A 20,583-nucleotide genomic window follows, 5' to 3' on the forward strand; every position below is an offset into this window, starting at 1 on the left:
ATTTATCTATAGGTTTATTTGTTGAAATGTGGAAACGACATAAGTCTAATTGTGCATTTAGACTAATCTGATCTTGTCTCTAAAAATAGATGCATGATATTGATAGATAATTCTAATGTTAATGAAAATAGTTGACATGTCCACGGCTTTGTGAGCACATGACCTGCTGTCACATCTGAGCTCTTAATCTCCTGTTCGTGTCGCTGGTGTGTAAATCAGACAGCTAAAGCTAACTGCCCGCTCTCTGTTTGCCGCTGCCAGACTGAGTAATGTGTAAGCCCTGAGTGGAGCTAAATCACTGGCACTGGTGATGCGAGTAACTTACTGCTGACACCATTTCTAATTCACATTTTCACTGCTTATTCCAATATGCAGCGGCGTTTATCATCAATAAGTGCACAGCATATTTCCATTCTCTACCAATCTCCATTTCCACATTTCAGCCTGCAGTCGGTTTGGAGGATGCTTGGTGTAATGTTTCGTGATAAGGAAACCTACTGCAGGACGTGACTGAGCCTGACAGCTGAAATTTAGTTTGATCAAGTTCCTGTGTTGGCAGGGTTTATACACCAATTTGACAGCAGCCAAAGTGCTTTCTAAACAAAAAACGAGCCTCCTCTTCACATCATTTTACATTGATGGTGCTCATGATTTTTGCGCTGATTGGATCTAAGGCTTTTATGTTTGTGTGTGTGTGTGTGTGTGTGTTGTCCTTCATACAGGTGGACCTGCGGCCTTCTCCCCTGGTAACCTGAGCACCAGCAGCAGCGCCAGCAGCACCCTGGGGAGCCCCGACAACGACGAGTACATTCTGTCCTTCGAGACCATCGACAAAATGCGGCGGGTGTCCTCCTATTCTTCCCTCAACTCCCTCATAGGTAACAGCCTGTCAGTAACACTGCAGCTCCACTGGGCCTGCCTGTGTGTTTCATTCCAAAATACTTTTAATTCTTCACATAAAGCAGGTTTGCCTGTCATGGTGAGTACTGCACAGCCTGTAAAGAGAGTAATGTGTAATGTCCTCTGTGCTGGAGCGGCTTTGTGAAGTCTTTGTGAAGATGTCATTGTGATGTCCAAAGTTGGAATATCTCTGCTTTGCAGCTTTGATTTTGAGTCCCCAAACACAACGGTGACTGTAAATCCTACTGTCGTCTGAATTTGAGCATTATTGAGAAGCTAAAGAGCCACGTATTTTTCCTTAAGTGGGAGAATAACATCAATCACTTTTACTGTTAAGCACACAACCATTTTTAGAGGCTTGGGTTAAAATTAAACATCTAGTTTTTAAATCATCATATCATCCATCCATCCATTGCCTATACCGCTTATCCGTCAGGGGGAGCTGGAGCCAATCCCAGCTGACTTCAGGCAAGAGGTGGGGTCACCCTGGACTGGTCGCCAGCCAATCACAGGGCCAACATATATAGAGACAGACAAGCACTCACTCTCACTCTGAGACCTTCGGGCAATTTAGAGTCACCAATTAACCTAATGTGCATGTCTTTGGATTGTGGGAGGAAGCTGGAGTACCCGGAGAGAACCCACGCTAGCATGGGGAGAACATGTAAACTCCACACGGAAAGACCCCAGGTTCAAACCGGGATTCGAACCTGGAACTTTCTTGCTGTACCGCACCACCATGCTGCCCTATTATCATATCACTTGCAAACTGCATCTGTTCTGTTAACAGTATGCCAAGTGTTCATCAAAAAACGACCCAGTAGATGTGTTACACTTACAGTAAGCTACAGACAGTAGCTGGGACAGTGCAACACACAGAATCTGCCATCCCATGAATGAACACAGGATTAAGCTTTAGAGAAAAACAGGGAAGAAGAACAGAGAGGAAGACCTCAGGCCATCCCTAGAGATGGTGAAACCCCCTCAAACAAGAGAAGTGACAGAGAGGAAAGCTCCCAGTCCAAGCATAGAGGGGGATAGACAGGATAGACAGGATAGACCCTGTGAGTCATCTGAGGCCATTAAAGTGCTTTTCCTGGTACACACTGAGCTCGAACCCTCTCACTTACCCCTGCTCTCAGGTGATTGGCGGGCTCCACCATACGTCCTGACAGCCAGTTTGTGTGCGAGCAGGAAAACCATTAACTCACACCCATCCCTCGGGAAAGGGGGAGGTGGAACTGGGGATTCCCCTTTTTCTTTTCTCTTCTCTCTTTTTTCCATATTGTTGCATTGCACATTACGAACCTCTTGTAGTCTCCCAGCCGCCCTGGCACACCCCACTTTGTGATTTTTGCACGGCACAGTGGAAAATGAGTCCAAATGGAAAAGTAAATTGAGCTCTGGAGAACAGTGAATTTGACCTGGCAGGGAAGTAGTTTAGGTACTATAATGAAATGTCCTTTTCCGTGTGTTTTCTTTGATTTGTTCCTTCAATGAATGTCACCTATTTCACGTGTAACTTACTCAGTCAAGCTCAGCTCACTTTCATATCAGTCCTTTGAGGAAAAAGCCCAATTTCCTCTGCTCTTAAATTAAACGTTAACACAATCTGCTCTGTAAATCAGGAAGGAGTTGTGCTTGTATGAATATACGCCCTTTGTTTTTAAGTCACATGCATATTTTTCTGTCTCACACACCAACAAGTAACATCTAAAGGTGATACAATATTTCGTTGTCTCTGTCCTCTCTCATACACCAGATCATTTTCCAATCTTTGATTTATCATTTAGACACAGATTTAATCAAACCTAAACTACAATTTGCCATCAGCCAGCTGCTCTAGTAGGATTTCTTTTTAGGGCACAGGTACCATGGGGCACCAAAGCTTGGAAATGAATGTTTGATGAAAAAACAATAAAAACAGCCTGGCACAGCGCTTGATCTCATTACCCTTTTATCCAACAAATTTAGCATTCAATGTTCTATTAAACCTTTTACAAGCTGCTTGTGGGCCCTTAATGCTGGCATGAGGTCCCTGTGTAAACAGGCTAAAAGACATATTGGCTCCGCGCCTGCTAAGCTGTGCCCCCGCCACGGCTAAAAAGAGCCCCATCCTCCCAGCGAGCTTGTTTATAACTCCCACCTTGCAGTGCGCTGCATGTATAAACAAGCAGGGCATGGATGTTGTAGCAGTATTCAGGAGCATAGAAAAAAGGCTGAAATACATATTTCAGTGCAGATGAATTTGATGTTCTGTTGGTATTTGTTTCTGTTGTCACTTCCATTCTTATCTAACTCAGCTGGGACAACAGATGTCATTTTGACTTTTTTGCTGTTTACTCATTTGCTTGTATCTTTTGTTTGGTCTGAAGTTGTTTTCATAAAATCCACCGAGCTGTGTTCTTCATCGCCCTTGAAAAATGTATGAACTTGTTTCTTTCTCTTCTCTCTTGGTAAAGAGCAGCATACATTGTCAGTTATATCACTTCTATGGTTTAACCCTGCAAACAAACACAAGCTGTATGTTGTAGTGCAGCAGTTTAGAATAGAATGAAGCCATAAATGCAGCAGCTGCTGGACAGTGGCCTGCAGGAAACCAGCAGGATACCAAAGCTGTGTGGGAGTGAGGGCAGAGATCCAGCAGTGATTTATTGATTTACATTTTAAACATTCATTCTTTTTTTTCTTTGTCTTTGCTCTCTTACTATCATTTGTACAACTACAAGTCCAACCACACTGTTGAACCCACACTAGCATCTCTGTAAGGCTGTAATGGAAAAGAAAACAAATTATAAGATGGACAAAAGTTGAGGTTCAAAGTGATCTTTAGAAACTGTGTAAAAATGTAGATAGCAGAGATGTCTGAAGTGTTCCATGTTCACCATCATAAGCCCAGTTCATGTGGCTGTTCTGGTCCATGTGACACGGGGACCTCCGTGTTGACTTCCACTTCCTGCTCAAACGTTTTTCAGCGGAAGCACTACAAGCACATGCCTGTCTTCTCTGGTACCAGTTTAGCTTATTCTTGATAAACAGTTGTACTGTTTTTAGTTAGACTTTTTCTTGTTTGTTTAAATTTTTTAAAAAAAAAATGTGATTGCCGTATGTGGAACACTTCTGCATAGGCAGACCCTGATTGAAGTATGTATAGAAACTGTCCATGAGCAGCTCCACTGGTATTTGTTCCTAAAGCAAAGGACTGAACAGGTTTAAATGTTGCCTCGATGATGGCACTGGAAAAAAGTTTGTAGCCATAGCACCAAGTACATGGCCCAGCCATCTGTCAGTCACCCTCTTTGGACCTTAAACACCAAATTCCATCGCGGTGTTGGTGAGATATTTGATTTAAAAAATGCCAACCTCTTTCTAAATCAAAGGTTGGAGATTCATCCTCTGGGAATCATGAATGTCTGCCATCAGTGTGACTGTGTGTTAGCGAGTGGCAGGATTGTAAAGGGCTGTGGAGAAAAGCACTGTATAAATGCAGCCATTAAATGGCAGAATAAGACGTCCAAACGTTGTGCCTAACATTTTCTGTTCATCTGTTTTGACATTAATATTTTGTCACTTCAAGGGCTTAGATTCACTTCTATCTGTGTCAGTGTGTTTTACGTGTTCTCCCACTTCAAGAGCGTCACAGATATGATTTGGAGCTGCTTGCATTGCTTACGCCTCCATGTGAAATATATTTAAAATATGCCTCACAGAGGAGTTTCTTCTCGGCTTTCAAATGTTCTGATGCATTTTTTATGCCTCAACCATTTACAGCTCCAAAAATCGCTATGCAGTGTTAAAAGTATTTTATGTCATCTTCCGGAATTGAGGAGGTCATAAAATGGTGATGCAGTGCTTCATTTAGCCAGTAATTAACATCTTTACTACTGTACATCCATTTCACCGCACAAGTCTTCAAATGACACAAGTGTCAAGTCAGGACAAGTCACCGTTACAGCGCTCAGCCACTGAGTAATGTCAGCCATCATGTCTCCTCATGTGGACTGTGTGGAGGCGCTGCACAGGTAATTTGTGTGCACCCATAATGTAGCGCAGCAGTTAAATAGGAGAAAAACCATATTTCACATTTATCAACTGGCTGTTTACTGCAGCAGGTAGCGCACTGGCTAGCCATCGCTAATCATATCCTGCCCCTCAGGCTACCCCCTAATAACCTCTTTAACTCCCTCACTCACGTTCTCCTCCACAGTTACTCGTTACTCCTGCCCGCTCTATCTTTTCATCTCTTTTATCTTCATTCTTCTCCTGCTTTCCTGTTTTTTTTCCCTCTTCTTTTTCTTCTCCTTTCTGCTTCATCTCTGCAATCTTATCCCAAATCATTCCCGTTTTCTTTCCTCCATCCTTCCACCTTTTGGCCTCCCTGCTCCCTATGTTTCCCAGATCCTTCCATGTTCTGTACCAGCTTTAGCCCTTCATCCTTCTTCTCTCCTTTCTTGGATTCATCCCTCCTTGATCTTCCGTCTTTGATGTGCGGTACCACTGAACCCTCTTGGCACTCTCTGGAGAGCACTGGATCTGTAATGTGGGTCCAGGCTTCAGTCATTCCTACTTCTCCACACAGCACCCTTAGGAGTTAGGAGCTCCAGAGTTCAGCTTGTGTGCCTCTTGGAAAAGCGGGGAAAGAGATGGGGAAGCAGGGAGATGATTGAAGGAAATGAAATAAAAGCGGTCATCCTCGTAGGTCAAGTTTACAGGGTTAGGGTTACCTATGTGGTTGGGAACATCTAAGAAAAGAAACAGATAGATAGAAACAGAAAAGTGAGGGGAAATATGGAACAGCAACAGTTGGAGTGTGTTTCTGCTGAGTGTCCCTGTGGCTGACGCTGAGGGAGAAGAAAGACCTCAGTCTGGAGCTCGGGGACAAAGCAGAAAAAGGCACAGCAGTGGGGAAGGAAGCTTGATGCACTGCGGAGATGACGTGCGAAAGCAAGTAAAATCCAGGAGCATAACGATAAGAAAGTGTGTGTGGGCATGAAGGGGGGTTGGCACAAGCAAGAGATGCAAGGCTGGCAGGTCGAAGTCAAAAAGCAAGTCTGGAGGAAATGACAGGAGAGGAATGGCGAAGATGGCTGATCAGGCGAGAAGCAGACGGAGGAGAGTTCAAAATCACAATTCAAAAAATGGCAAACTGATGAGTGAAACTGAGGAAATTGTCACCCTTTGCTTTAATGACAGTGAAGAAGAGAATAGCTACAGATGAACAAAACCACCTGACAGTAGGAGGGACTTAGTTCATTTGTATTCATGATAACAGGGACAGCTGACAGCAATGAAGCTTCAGTGGAGGAGGAGAGCCAGCTGTGTGTGTGTGTGTGTGCGTGCGTGCTGATTAATGATACACATTACCTGACACAGGAGGTCATTTTCCCATCGCCACCTCAACACATCCAACAACTGTAGGAGAAGAAAACGACCAGGGCGGGTAACATGATGCTAATGAGATGATTGTGCATTTCCACTTAGCTCTGCTGTGTTAATGAACTTGGATGGGAATGATGAGAGTTACACCACAGTGAGATGTATGTGCCGCTGGGTGGGTCGTATGTGTGTGTGTGTGGGTTTCATCTACTGTATATGTGTATGATTTGCGTTTATTGTCTATAACTTTGCCTGCAAGCTGAGTTTTAATGCGTAAAAAATTGAAATATGTTGGAGACCTTTATTTGGCTTTGCGCATCTTTTGCAGGTGTGTCCTTCAACAGTGTTTACACTCAGATCTGGAGAGTGCTGCTACACCTCGCTGCAGACCCTTTTCCTGAAGTGTCAGATCTGGCAATGAAGGTCCTCAACAGCATAGCATACAAGGTACGCTGTGTTTGACTCTTTGAAGCTAATGGACCTTGTTTCTTCTCCATGTCTTCATCATACACACATTTTCAAAGGGAAGATTATTGTTAGTGTTGTGCTCTTTTAATGGTTGCATAAAATATTTACAAGCCAAAATGTAAAGCTTTTTTTTACTGCTGATTGCTCCTCATTTAGAAGTGAATTTATCTGATGTTTTAGATTATTTAGATTAGCGTCACATAATGGGGGTGTTATAATTGACTTTTTGTCACCGTATCCGTATGTCAGTTCTTTTTCACCACATGGTTATGTGGTGAAAAAGATCTGTTTCCAGCACACATGCCCCACCCTCCCACTGGCATTTTGCTTCCCCAAAAGGCCATTACTTTTGTGCAAATGCAATTAAGGGCTAATGACTCCCCCAGGCGTGGCAGAGCAGAGCAGAGCAAAGAGGCTGCCGTAACTTAAGGAGCCATAATGACCACGATAGTCCACCACCCATTCTATCCCTGAGGCAAAATTTCTTGTGTTTCCTCCACCAACACCAATTGTCCCTTCAGTTGCCTTCAGAAGAGCAGCATCTCTGCAATGAGATGCCCTCCAACGGGACTTGATTTACAGTATAAAGCAATAGACTTCTCTGCTACCTGCTCTGTGTGGCACTGCAACACACTTCTGTAGTATTAGTTTCTGTGACTTGAAGTCAACTGAGCAAACTGTGGTGTCATATTTGTGAAGGTCACCTCTCTGACAGCAAACATATGGGAACAAGTGATTTTCAGCTATTCTACAATCCCAGCGCAGACTCTGCACCTTCTTCAGACCTCCTGCGTCATCTTCACCGATCTGTCAACTGTGACTCAAGTCAGACTTTTTTTGATAAAAATGTGGACTTGATTTGAGCTTTTACTGCCTCAATAATTGTCTTGAAACCTCAAAGCATTACCCTTCAATCCTCATGTTTCGCCCTGGTCAAACATTTACAATAAACATTAAGACAGCCAGTATTTAATTAGTAGACCTGTTTGTTGGAAAAAATGGCCTTAGCTTCATTAGAGATGCTGTGATTGAATGGTGAGTATTCATAGACACGGAAGACTCGCAGTAGAGCTGTGACTCCTGGACTGCTCGACGAGTCTCAAGGACTTGACACTTGTCTCACCTTGAATTGAACATGTCTGAACTGACCCATCTGAACTGGCCTATCATGAACTTGATACTTGACTTGAACTTGTATCAATTGAAAATTCATACTTGTACTAATTTTGATTGACTTGACTAACTTCAGACTTGAGGCCTGGAAATGATCTGGAATGACTTGAAATTTCTTAATTCAACATGAGATTTGACCAAAGCTGTAGCTTCCACTGCCCCCCGCCACCCCTCCCATAGCTGTGTGGGACTGTATTGTCTGTATTGTTTTTACTGTCTACCTGCCTCATGCCCGTGCCTTTATTTATATTTGGATGTCGTTTTCTCTTGCTGTTGGTCTCATTACCAGACTTAATGTTGTTGTATGCCCACAATGACAAATGATGTCATGATGTCTAAACTACCTGAAAACAGTGATGAGGGATCAAACTTCTGCCCATGTTGTCTGTACACCTGAAAAATGATGGAACAATTTGACATTTAAACGATCTAAACACTGTTAAATGCCTTATTTACTGAAATTAATGAGTTAGCATAGATAACATAATTTCTTTCTTGCAGACGACTCATCAGAGACGGTTTAATCAGAAAACATTCATCCTGAGTTCACAAGTGTTAACATCAGCCGAGCTGGAAATCCAGCTCTTTTAATTAGGACTTTGAATGTCAAACGGTATTGATTGGTAACAAAGTGAAACAAGGTCTGCAGCTAATTAAAATGTATCTGCTTCTCAGATGAGGGCATTAAATGCTTTTTTTGAAAGCCCGTCTTATTCTAGTGTGTCAGGTCTTTTGACTGTAACCGTTCAAGTTTGACAGCACAACACAGAAGAGCAATTGAAAATAGCATTAACACCCAAAGTCCTTAAATGTTTGAATGGAATTTGGAAAGACTCAACTCACTCATTGTTTTTTACTTGAGTCATGAGACTCATTGATCGAGAGGCTTGAATCTTCTTCTTTCCGTCACCTGATGCAGCAGATATGTCTTCTCACACGTGTACCCCATGACACTCGTCTCCACCAACCACATCTTCTATCAGTGTATCATCTGTGCCATGACCAAGACGTTTGGCGCTGTCTCCACCAGCTGAACATTCAGAAGCGCCTTCAATAATTGAACAGGAACATTCAGAGGTTTTTCTGAGCCTGTATTAGCTTTCATGCCTTTATCCTACCAGAGCCCTTGCTAATGGCGCGGTCTGCGTGCACGCACTAGCTTGTTTGCTCAGTTGACTCACTTTCCAGCCAATTAATGACGGAGGAAGTGAGGGGAAGCAGGTTGAAACAGGGGAGCAGGCTGTTTCCCGGCGTGGAGGGAAGCAGCTGGTAGAACCAGTTACCCCTGTTTCCTGCTAATGTGGGAGTTTTGCATATCTCATTTTCTGGAAAGCTTGTCAGCAAATAAGGCGCTTGGCCTCCTGCGTTAGTGTGATGTTTGTTTACCACATGTTGATGATTGGCAAATGTTGATGAATAATCCATGAATGTGTTGCATATTCGTGCTGTTTTAACTGATGAGCTTGCACGTTCACATTCATGCCAGCATCTGGTGAAAGGTATCCACTATGTTATGTTTCCTTAAGGGTGGAAATGCATGACTGTTGGTGACTTGTAACACTTTGAAAAAATACACGCTTGTTAATGGATACACACTGACTGTTGAGGGAATAAGAACCATGACTTTCTAGTGCAGCAGAGGCTTGATATCCAACCAGTTGAAATGTCTAGTTATTCTGCATGTTGTTTGCTGTACACTACTGCCTTAGCACGCACACACACACACACACACACACACTTTTGACAAACCTTCCAGTTTATAAAAAGTGGGCATATTACTGCTTTTCTTTTTTATGTCCTTCTCATCATATCGATCTTGTGTTTGAGTAGAAAAGGTACTTAGATTAGTGATCAAGCTATTTCCATAATAACCCTTTCAGCTTTTTGCCTTTCTAACTGCCTCTTAATGAAGCACCTACCGTTAACCCTAATTACTGATGTCTTTTCTCCAATACAAATGCAGTGCTTTGTTTGTCTAAACTTTGCATTCAAACTTTTTCTGCATCCCTCTCAGCCTTTCAGACACACACACACACAGACAAAAGATACTTGCCATAATTTTGTAATTACCATAGAAATCAAATCAAAGTCAATCTCAGGTAGTAAAATGTGCTTGCTTGCGTAAACTAGATTTACACTGCACAGAGTTTTCTCTCCACTTGGCTCGAGTAAACAACAATTCTTGCTATTCATCAGTGATGCTTTGCCTCTATTGTCTTTATTAAGTTTACCCCTCCCTTGTGAGCAGCCGTTAGACAACTCACAATGAAGAGGTTATATTACCTGTTCCACCTAATGAGATAAAGTTCTGGAAATTTGAGCAAACTTTGTAAAGTGCTACACTTTCTATGCACTGTTAGAGCAGAGAGTTTTCAGATTTTAGGTATTGCTTCTAATCCTAATCTGTCCTCATGTGTGTCCCTTCTTCTTTAACCTCTGATTTCATGTTGCAGTGGGACGACTCAATTAAACCACAGACAATTAACCCACAGTTTGTTTGTCAATAGGCAACGATGAACGCTCGGCCTCAGAGGATCCTGGACTCTGGATCTCTCACCCAGTCGGCCCCAGCCAGCCCCACCAGCAAGGGCACCCATATCCACCAGGCTGGGTGAGGAAGATCTCTCACTTCCACAGATAGAAAACTCATTCCAGTACATCTCCAAAACATAGGCATCATGCATACAGCTCACTCAGGCGTCCTTCTATCTAGACACAGTCATTTAATGAACTAGGCAGTGGTCCAAACCTTCAGTTGAAGAGCGTTAACTTTGGAAGATTTGTTTCCAGTATAAAGCCCTTGTCTAATCTCATTTTCAAAAGCGTACTGACCAATGTTACTACATAGATGTTACTACGTAGGAGGTAGAACACAGTAAATGGCATAAAATATTCTAGAACATGGATTGTTCCTGAACGAGAACAACAACTAGAGAGGAAAAAAGACTAAATCAGAGTGATGACAATGAAAAGTAATGACAAAATGATCACAAATTAAGGAAATATTATGATCAAATGTAACCTAAAACTGAATTTTTTCTTTTTTCTCTTTACCTGCCTCCCTCGAGATGAAGGAAACGATGAGGCAAAGTCGTTAACATACAAGTTCTTTATTTTCTGTCCTCATGTTCATTCCTCTGTTCCTCTAGTGGCTCTCCCCCCATGCCCAGCACCAGCAGCTCCAGTCTAACCAACGAGGTGCCCAAACCTCCTGCCAGAGAGCAGCCAGCCACACGGCCTCCTTACACCCCCACACTGGGGGGACAGGCGCCACACTCTCACCAGTTCCCCCGCACTCGCAAGATGTTTGACAAGGGACCTGAGCAGGTAGAGGAGCACCCTTCTGAAGGAGACTTTAATGTCGCCTTTAATCAGCAGCTGCAACTTTTTTAAAGAAGCTTCTGCTTCTTCCTGTTTATTTGTTTGTGTGTTTGTTCTGTGTCTGTTCAGGCAGCTGAAGATGGTGATGAGCCCGGCGGGCACAGGAACTACATCAGTCCTGCCCTCCAGACAGGCCTGTGTGATTGGAGCGCCAAATATTTCGCTCAGCCTGTCATGAAGGTAGTGTCACCCCCCTCTCTCTTCTCTTTTCCATCCATCCTTTACCATCTTAGTCTCCACCTCTCACTCTGCTCTGCTGGTGTGAGTCACATGAACACCCTTACTATATACATGTGTTATGGTTTTAGTTGATTGTTTTGTATTTTAGTGGCTTAAAGCAAGTCATAGAGTTATTGCAGGTAACACATCACTGACCCAATCATTAGTAAACTGATTAAAGAGATATCCATACACTATGTGTAGAAACCTCTTACCAGTGTGCACTAATTGTTGGACAGTCATTTAAAAATATATATTTTTTCATTATTCCTCCCCCTAGTTTCTGAGCAGCAGCTTAAAGTGGTGGTTGCTAAGCAACAAAGAAGTACTGATATGACAAATAATTTTCAGTTTTCACATATTACATAAAAATGTAAAAGTGATGTCATAGGTGCACTTTTGTCATGCATTTTACATTGGCTTCAGGAGAGACTGAGCCTCCTAAGGACACGAACTCTAATGAAGTCCTGTGGAAAACAGGGACCAGTCACAGTGGGCCAAAGTACCTGCTGCTTGTACAGGATGGCTTTGCTGAATTATTAAGCTCTCTGAGCTCCATAACTTAACATCCTCCCATATGAAATTGAAGATTAAGGAATTGCTTTTTTACCAAGCTCAGTAGTTGGTGCTGAATTTTCTAATATTAAGTCAAGCTTCCGTCTGTTTAAACACGCTAAACATTTCATCCTCTCTGGAAAAGAAGAGTTAAAACAAATGATGTCAGCATATTTTGTCGAGGACAAAGAGGGATGAAATTAAACGTCAAGCGTGACGGTCAAATAGAGGAGAAAACAAAGTTTGGGTAGTAGAGGAAGAAAATAAGTAAGAAAAGTATTAGAAATTCATGTGTGCATTGGAGAAAAAGTGGCTGATACAAAAAGAGAGTGGAAAGAAAAGCAGATTTTAGTCAGATAAAATATTTACAACATAGACGTTTGGGGCAAAAGAAGAGTAAAGGAGATGGAGAGACTGGCCAAAAAAGTAAGAAATGATGAAAATGAAATATTCCATGGGGCAGGTAGAGGTGGGAGGAGAGTGTGAGACGAGGAGGAAGAAAAACAGAGGTGTTGAAAGTGAGATAAAACTCACTCTAAAGAGCACAGCAGCACTATGAAAGGAAGACAAAGCCAGAGGTGGCAAGAAAAGGTGATGAAAAGTAGAGAGATGATTGGATGGAACGAGTGAAGAATGAGTGAAAGAGTAGGCAAGAAGGGGGGTGATGGTGGTGGGGAGGGTGTTGTTGTAGCACAAATCAGAACGCTGTGCTGGCAAAATTTTGAGTGCTGCCATAAAACTCCAATTACAAAGCTCAGTGTGTGTGTTTGAGAACGCCTCAAAGTCTGCACACAGGTTGTCATATCACTGTGTCAGCAGCATGAGAGCAAAATCTGTGCCTGTGTGTGTGTGTGTGTGTGTGTGTGTTTCCACACCTACAGTTTTAAGGGTGTGTGAGAGGCAAGGACAGTGAAGACTGTCTTCACATGGGAGTGAGTGTGATGAAGAAAAAAGATGGCTACAGGTTAGTGTTTGAGAGAGAAAGAGAGAGAGGGGGGGGGCAGTTTTTCATAGTTTGGCCAAGGCTCCATTGTTCCAGTGAAGGGAGATCTCAGTGCCAGAGCATATTGTGATATTTTAATACCATGCGTCCAATTTGTGGCGACAGTTTTGGGATGCCCCACAGTCAAGCCCATAAAGACATGGTCTCCAGAGGAGGCCTTGGAGCCGCCTGCACTGGCTCGTCTAAAGTGCAAACCTAGTTGTTCTGACTGAAGTGTTTAGTAACTGTAGACTTACATGTCACATCACTTAATTAAAATGGGTTGCACCACGCTACGCTATAAAATATTTACACCCAGTGCCAGGTGTAACTGTTAACTATCTTACAAAGCTGTTTTAAACCCAACATTTTAAAATACAAATTAACAAAACTAATTACACGGTACTTCAAATTAAAAAAAACCTCGTGAGCTTCCAGAGCAGCTTCAGTGAGCCTTGGCCGAGTCTGTGGGACTTTGTTGGAGGGCCGAACACCTTTCCTCCACAAGATATTCCTTTATTTATATAAACAGCCTTGATTTAATCAGAGCGCAGCCAATAGAATCAAGACAAACAAACATAGAAGGGCATACAGCATCAGAAACAATCACAGATATCATTAATAGACCTGAAGAAATGTAACTTTGTTAAATGACCTCAGACCTAGTTTGGCTTTCCTGTACTGCAGTCTCTTATTAGTTTGTATCGGCCAGTGTACACACTGATGCTGATATCCAGCTCCAGCTCTAATGTGTGTGCTTGGCAGGGAGAGCTGGTCACCCCACATCACATTTGATTGTATAATAAATGTATCATCAAAAATATTTTTAGGTTTTACAGGAACAGAAGAGTGACTTTGATAGAAGATGCTCAAAAATGATTCTCTGGCACATGTTTAGCACGTAACAAGAGATAAATGAAGAATTTCATGTGGAAAATGTAGTTTTCATTTCACTCTGTCTTTAATGTATCTCTTAGCTCCACTAGCCATGGTGATGATTTTCACTATTGACATATGCAGAAAAGGTTATCACCAATTCACAATTAGTGCCATTTAAAATCCCATCTGATCTGTAATGGGCTATGTGCTTCAGCTTTGTGCTTGTTAGTTTTATTTGTCGTAGTTTTTGAAGCAAATCTGATTTATATTGTACCTCAGGCTTACTGTACGTCCCACCTGCTTACTGCCCGGTACACTGTTCAGTACATGCAGGAAACATCTACAGACCTATCCGGTGTTTCTTTTTCACTATTAGGACTGATCCTCTTGGCTCCTGCTGAGTCTGGTCCAATCCCTACAGAGTTCTTATGAACACTATTTGAAAATGTGATGGTGAGGTCACACAGTAACAAGACTGCAGGCTGCGGTGTAGTGTGGTAGTACCAAGAGCCAAATGGCCATGCCCCACACGGGCTGGAGAGAAGAAATGCAAGAGTCTCTCTGTCTCTCTCTCTCAGACACACATTTTTTACCTCAGGGTCTCATTATACATTACATTAGCAGCTGCAGGACCACAACCCAGGGAACACCAGTATCAGCTGGCTCTCACCTTGGTGCGTGCACACACACACACACACACACACACACACTTTGTCTCTGTCTCAGCTGTGGAAATGGAGCAGCCTCGTTCTGACTACTAAATCTGCCTCCTCTCAGGGACCGTAGAGCTGGAGAGCCCCTGCATGTGATGTACAGTTAAAGCTTGGCTACATACTCACAGAAACACACTCTGTACATACAACAAAAAACAACAGATATTTGTATGCAGAAGCTCCACTCAGAGGTAAAATGGTCAAATGTGCTTTGTGTTTTCCTTTAAGCAGCATACATCGAGTGAGACATTACACGAATATTGATTACACACAGGAGTAGTGTAGTCACATAGCACTCTAGCTGTGTGTGTGTGTGTGTGTGTGTGTGTGTGTGTGTGTGTGTGTGTGTGTGTGTGTGTGTGTGTGTGTGTGTGTGTGTGTGTGTGTGTGTGTGTGTGTGTGTGTGTGTGTGTGTGTGTGTGTGTGTGTGTGTGGTGCTATTTAGCATTCAGTGGGAGTGGGAGGCCTTGGTGTAGAAATGTGCTTAATAAGCACACACTGGCGCCCAGCATTTAAAAACACTCACTATTACAGTTTTACTCTGCTCTTTGCACTCTGTTGTGTATTTATGTGTCTATCAAATATGCATAACAATTGCTAAGTCCAAGTTTCTAATTTATTAATGTAATACTGTTAACTGAATAATGGCATTATATCAGCTTTATATTACCTTCTGCATATTTAATGTTGTTTTTAAAAGGGAGTCATTCTGTTCTCTTAATATAAAGCTGGCACAGAATCTGTGGGGGCCATTTTGTTACATAAGACTTAATAAAGTTCATACTTTTCATATTGTCCCTCTGTTCAACAGATGTGATTGTGTAAAGTGAACTTGCCACCTGAATTACTAAAGAATGAGCTCCACTTAACATTGTAGCTGCAAAGCAATCCTGGTGTGTAATGTGATGAAAAAAGAGGGAAACTTTGATACTGGAGATGAGCACGATGGTGCAGTCTGAGAAGATAATCTGACCCTGAGCCTTAAAGGAATAGTTCAGCATTTTGAGAATTAAACTTAATTGCTCAAACTCAAACTCAGTATCAATTCTGTGTGTTTAGTGTTGAACTGGAGTCAAAGTGCAGTTAGTCTAGCTAAGCATAAAGAGAAGACACTAGAGGGAAAGCATTAACATGGCTTTGTCCAAAATCGACCAGCAAATGTACCTGACTCAGGAAAGCAGGGTCGACTGCTAGCCAAGGTAAACATGGATGCAGGTTTGAAAATGTTCAAAAGATCCCACAGGACACTGATGGTGTTCACTGGAGACAGTCATGCCAAAGTCAGTATCAAACCCTGAGACACTTCTTAACTCTGCACATCATTAAATGGCTGCCACACCTTTACACATGTACCACGTGTATAGTTCCTTTCCTTTTTCTCCTATCCTGCACACTGAAACTCTTTTCTCCTCCTTGTTCCCTGTCACACACTGTTCTTATCCCTCACTACAAGAAACATGGCACAGAAATTCACTCAGCTTTTGTAAGAAATCATCTGAAGACCCCCCAAAAGTAATGAACAGAGTAAAGGAGGGAGCAGAGAGACAGGGCTGAGGGTCCAATAAGTGGGAAAGAGGGACTGAGTCACAGGAAAACAAGGAGAGTAGCACCATCATGAGGTTCTGGGCGTCTTCTGTGTTTGCGAAGGAAGCAGCTGTATAACTTGTTTGTATGTGTAGCAGCTTTACCATATGTCTGTTGGTTTACTGGAATCTGCACCTATACACCAACTGTTTATTACTGCAAGTCTAGAATAATCAAGACAGACATTTTAATGTTCCATTTGCCCTCGAAGTTTAAATCAGGTTTGTAGCCAGCGTGTCATATCAGGATACCTGACACTTCTAGGAACATGTCTCATGTGTTTTTCTTCTACTTCCGCTGTATTTCTATATTTTCACTATATTTAAATCTCTGTTAGAGCTGTTCCAAATGGATTAAATTCACTCCCTTGTCACTCTCTCTCTCTCTCTCTCTCTCTCTCTCTCCATCCTTTTCTTGAACTGTTTTTTTCTTCAGATCCCAGAGGAGCACGACCTGGAGAGTCAGGTGAGAATGGAGCGGCAGTGGAGGTTCCTGAGAAACACCCGTGTGAGAAGGCAGAGCCGAGGCATCACACAAAAAGGTTAGTGACAAACACAGATGGACTCCCATGTGTCTCCTCACTTATTTACAGCTAAAACCACCCCTGGACTGCAATTTAAATGCTGAACTCATTAGCACATATATTACTGGAAATTAAGCAAAATCAATTATAAAAATGTCACCACAGGTTTTAATCACATTGGCATTATTACATGAGTGGTCTCATATCTTATTAAAGTCCAGGCAGGATGTTTTTTTTTTTTATGGAGCACATTGCATACACAAGGCAAATCAAAATGATGAACATATTCACAGAGCATGAAAATCACAAAGATAGACGAGCATAAAGAAATAAAGGCTGAAAAAATATACAAACATATGGATGATGTAAAATATCTGTTCTATCCTATTCAACAAAACATAGTGAACATTTCAAGCTCCATTAATCAATATTTTATATCAGCAGCGGGTGAAAGGTGTAATGTGAATGGTCACTGCGATGTGTCACACCTGAATTAAAGCTGATTTTACTTGGAGTTCAGGAGAAGAATAGACTTTATTTGTTATGGCCTTGGCTGTCAAGGATTTGGGGTTTGGATTCTGACCATCAAAGGTACATGTAGGTCATTTTCATTTTAGAACATTCCTTTCTGATTAGTGGCTTTAACCGGTGTCAACCACAGCCCACAGAACACAGAGAGCCATGTTTAACTTCATGTTTGTGGGGCCGCGCCTCGCTCAGCTTCAAATCTGTGTGAAATCCAGACGTCCAGAAAAGGACAGACAGAAACAGTCTGCAGGTGCAGATGGTGCAGCTTTGTTTAAGACACGGGAGTGAGCGAGCAGATGATTTGCAGTGATGAGAGAGGATTGATTGAAATCAATCCATAGTCAGAAGTAGCCCCCCTTAATGAGTCACAGGACTCCCCCTCACACACACAAACCCACACATTAAAGAGCCCAGGGTGGCAGCATACACACAGACTCCCCAAGTGAAGTCAGAGCTTCTTCAAACAGAATAGTTAACACCCCACTGTCAATGGTAGCCCCGACCACACACACACACACACACACACACACACACACACACAGAGTCACGATGCGATTGGCGTCACAGCCTCAGCTCACGCACATTTCTTTCCCGGTCTTTCTCACTGCTCGATAAATCATTGAATTCTCCTCTGTACTCAGTTTTTGAGAGAGAAGTTGTAGGGTTGCCCTCATTCAGTCTGTTCCCTGCAGAGAGAAACGAGACGAGAAAAGAGGAGAGGAAGAGGAGGGTGGGATGGAGGGAGAGGAAGGCTGAGGACGGGAGAGGCGAGTGGGAGACAGGGAAGCCGAGAAAAGATGCTTGAAAAAGAGAAATATTTTGGCTCATAAGCCTGAACTGACTTGGGGTTTTTTTTTTGCCTTGTTGGTGCAAAGTTAACACGCTTCAGCTCTAAAGTCTGCAGAGTAGCCTCCGATTTTACTGTAGTTCCTTATTGAACATGCAAACACAAGCAAATCGATGATGATGATCTTACTCAACTTCTAACTGAAGACCTCAGCCTCTCTCATGTACTTTCCCCTCCGTCTGCATTATTCCAACACAGCTGCATCTGTGATGAATTTCTGATAGATTTTCCCTCATTCTTCTTCCTCTCATTACGGCGGTCTCGAGAGTGTATTCAGGTAGCCAAGGACAAGCTGGTGAACCGATATGTGTTGTTGCTATGACAACATGTTGAGGCAGTGAACTTATCCATTGTATCAGTCCGTTGGCACTGTGTTATACTCCATTGAAATTTGCCAAAGGGGGGTACACAACTTGTTGTAGAAGTCCTACTCTTATTTTGTATCTGAGCAATAAGCCTGTCTCTTTCCTATTCTCATTTATTCATTCCAGTTTGTTCTGGTTTTGAAATTCTATTATAAAAGCCTGGTTGCTGTTTATTTATTTCAGTCCTGTTTTTCCTTTGTTCTCTCCTGTCCTATTTCCAGCTACAAATTGTCATTTTCCTCTCTGGTATTATCAAAGTGTCATCTGAATTGAGAGCATACATTTTTAACAACACTTGGAGCATCCTCAAATTTGCCAAACTCACTTACAGGACTTGGAGGTAGAACTCGCCCTCTAGCAGATTCTCTTACATTTATATCTGCTGCAATATCTGTCTGAAGTCAGCATACAGTTCATGTACAGACGGTGACTGTATAATATAATAGACACGCAGTAGTTTACTCAACTGTGTGGACTGAGTATAAAGCAAATAAGGACTGCTTTTGCCTCTATGTCAGTGGAGCATTCTATAATGTTAACAAATCCCATAAAAAGATCCGAATCAATGACAGATCAACCCTATATTACATCTATTTTCTTTATACCCACAAACATGTACTATTTCCTGGAAACAGTATGCACTGTAATTACAAGCCCAGTATATGCCGAACTCAAAAAGGTAGGACACATTAACAGGTGCAGGATGAAAGGATGGGGCGCTCCCGCTTGTATCAAACCTATGATTTTCCAGTTTGGAGAAATTGTCCTCCTTTTTGCTCTTGTTTGAATTCTGGCTTGTCCTCTGTTACAGGTGTTTCCCGTCTGGATGATCAAATATTCATCAACCGCAACCCCGGGGTACCGTCTGTTGTCAAGTTCCACCCCTTCAACACCTGCATCGCTGTGGCCGACAAGGACAGCATCTGGTCGGTGACAGAGAACGCACACATTGGAAAAACAAAATCAGCTTTAAGACCATTATGCAAATCAGTCAGCGTTCTACGTGTTGGTTTTAAATGTAAAACAGATCAATATGTGTGTGTGTGTTGTAGTTTCTGGGACTGGGAGAAGGGCGAGAGGCTGGACTACTTCTACAATGGAAACCCTCGCTACACTCGCATTACAGCCATGGAGTACCTGAACGGACATGACTGTTCATTACTGCTCACTGCAACAGGTCTGAAACACATATATCCAAATACACTCACACAGAACACTCAAGTGCACACAGTGGTACACAGGGAAAATTCAAGTTGGAAATTGGTACGATTTTCTTTGACTGAGCAGCTCAAATGCTCACCACCCACCAGCACAGTGGAAATCACAAGGAGACTCATTTGTAGCCGCAACAAAGCCGTAAATATTCGACTCCACAAACCTCCACAAACACACGCAGAGCACTCGTGTATTTATCATCATTCATCAACAGAACAAGGCAATTACCCTCCATGGCTTTATCTTCATAACGCAGGGGAACAAACAACTCTACATGAAACACACAGAAACACACACATTTTGTTTTGACCTGACGTTCTAACATTAAACTAAGAGTGAATGCCGTATTTTACCGCACCCCCCCCCCCCCCTCTTTAATTAATAGATTTAAATTCCATCTCATCGGAAACATAATGTGCTCTTATTCAGCTTTTTTCCATCGGTCATGCTGTGAAGGATATCAGGGAGGACATTAGTCATAAAAATATACAGCGTTAAAGTAGAAAGACGCAGAATGTAAATCAAGTGGACGTTTATGGGTTGTAATAGCTCTCTCATAAGAGTGCATGGACATGCTTTATGTTGAGCTCTGTGTCTTAACTGTGTTTCAGCTACACCGTTCAGAGGTTTGTGGAGTTACAGACTCGTGCCTCACTTTGTTTTTTACTGACATGCTTTTGAGAGATAGAAAGACAAGAATGTGTGTGACGGAGAGAGTTCATGGTGAAGTCATGCGATGTGTTGGATGTTTTGAAAGAGTCTGACTTCAAGGTTTTCTTCTGAACAAGGGGAACTGTGATATCCACAATTCATGGAGTTACTTTCACAGTGGATCCCATGGTATGCCTATCGAATTCTAATCACAGAAATCAATA

The 20,583-nt window shown here is 42.4% G+C and overlaps 1 protein-coding gene across 4 annotated transcripts in view; it reads left to right on the top strand.

Moving 5' to 3' along the window:
• The window catches only part of rptor (regulatory associated protein of MTOR, complex 1), a 154,265-nt gene that overhangs the window by 114,788 nt on the left and 18,894 nt on the right, over nt 1-20,583 (top strand). For all 4 annotated transcript variants that reach the window (XM_070856559.1, XM_070856561.1, XM_070856560.1 and 1 more), the window contains exons 21-28: nt 723-878; nt 6,605-6,723; nt 10,425-10,528; nt 11,067-11,244; nt 11,368-11,478; nt 16,666-16,771; nt 19,305-19,419; nt 19,546-19,670. In XM_070856559.1, the coding sequence (XP_070712660.1) occupies nt 723-878; nt 6,605-6,723; nt 10,425-10,528; nt 11,067-11,244; nt 11,368-11,478; nt 16,666-16,771; nt 19,305-19,419; nt 19,546-19,670 (1,014 nt within the window). The remainder of the gene's footprint in view (nt 1-722; nt 879-6,604; nt 6,724-10,424; nt 10,529-11,066; nt 11,245-11,367; nt 11,479-16,665; nt 16,772-19,304; nt 19,420-19,545; nt 19,671-20,583) is intronic.

The sequence above is a fragment of the Pempheris klunzingeri genome, chromosome 3 (genome assembly GCF_042242105.1).
Source record: "Pempheris klunzingeri isolate RE-2024b chromosome 3, fPemKlu1.hap1, whole genome shotgun sequence".
NCBI lineage: Eukaryota > Metazoa > Chordata > Actinopteri > Acropomatiformes > Pempheridae > Pempheris > Pempheris klunzingeri.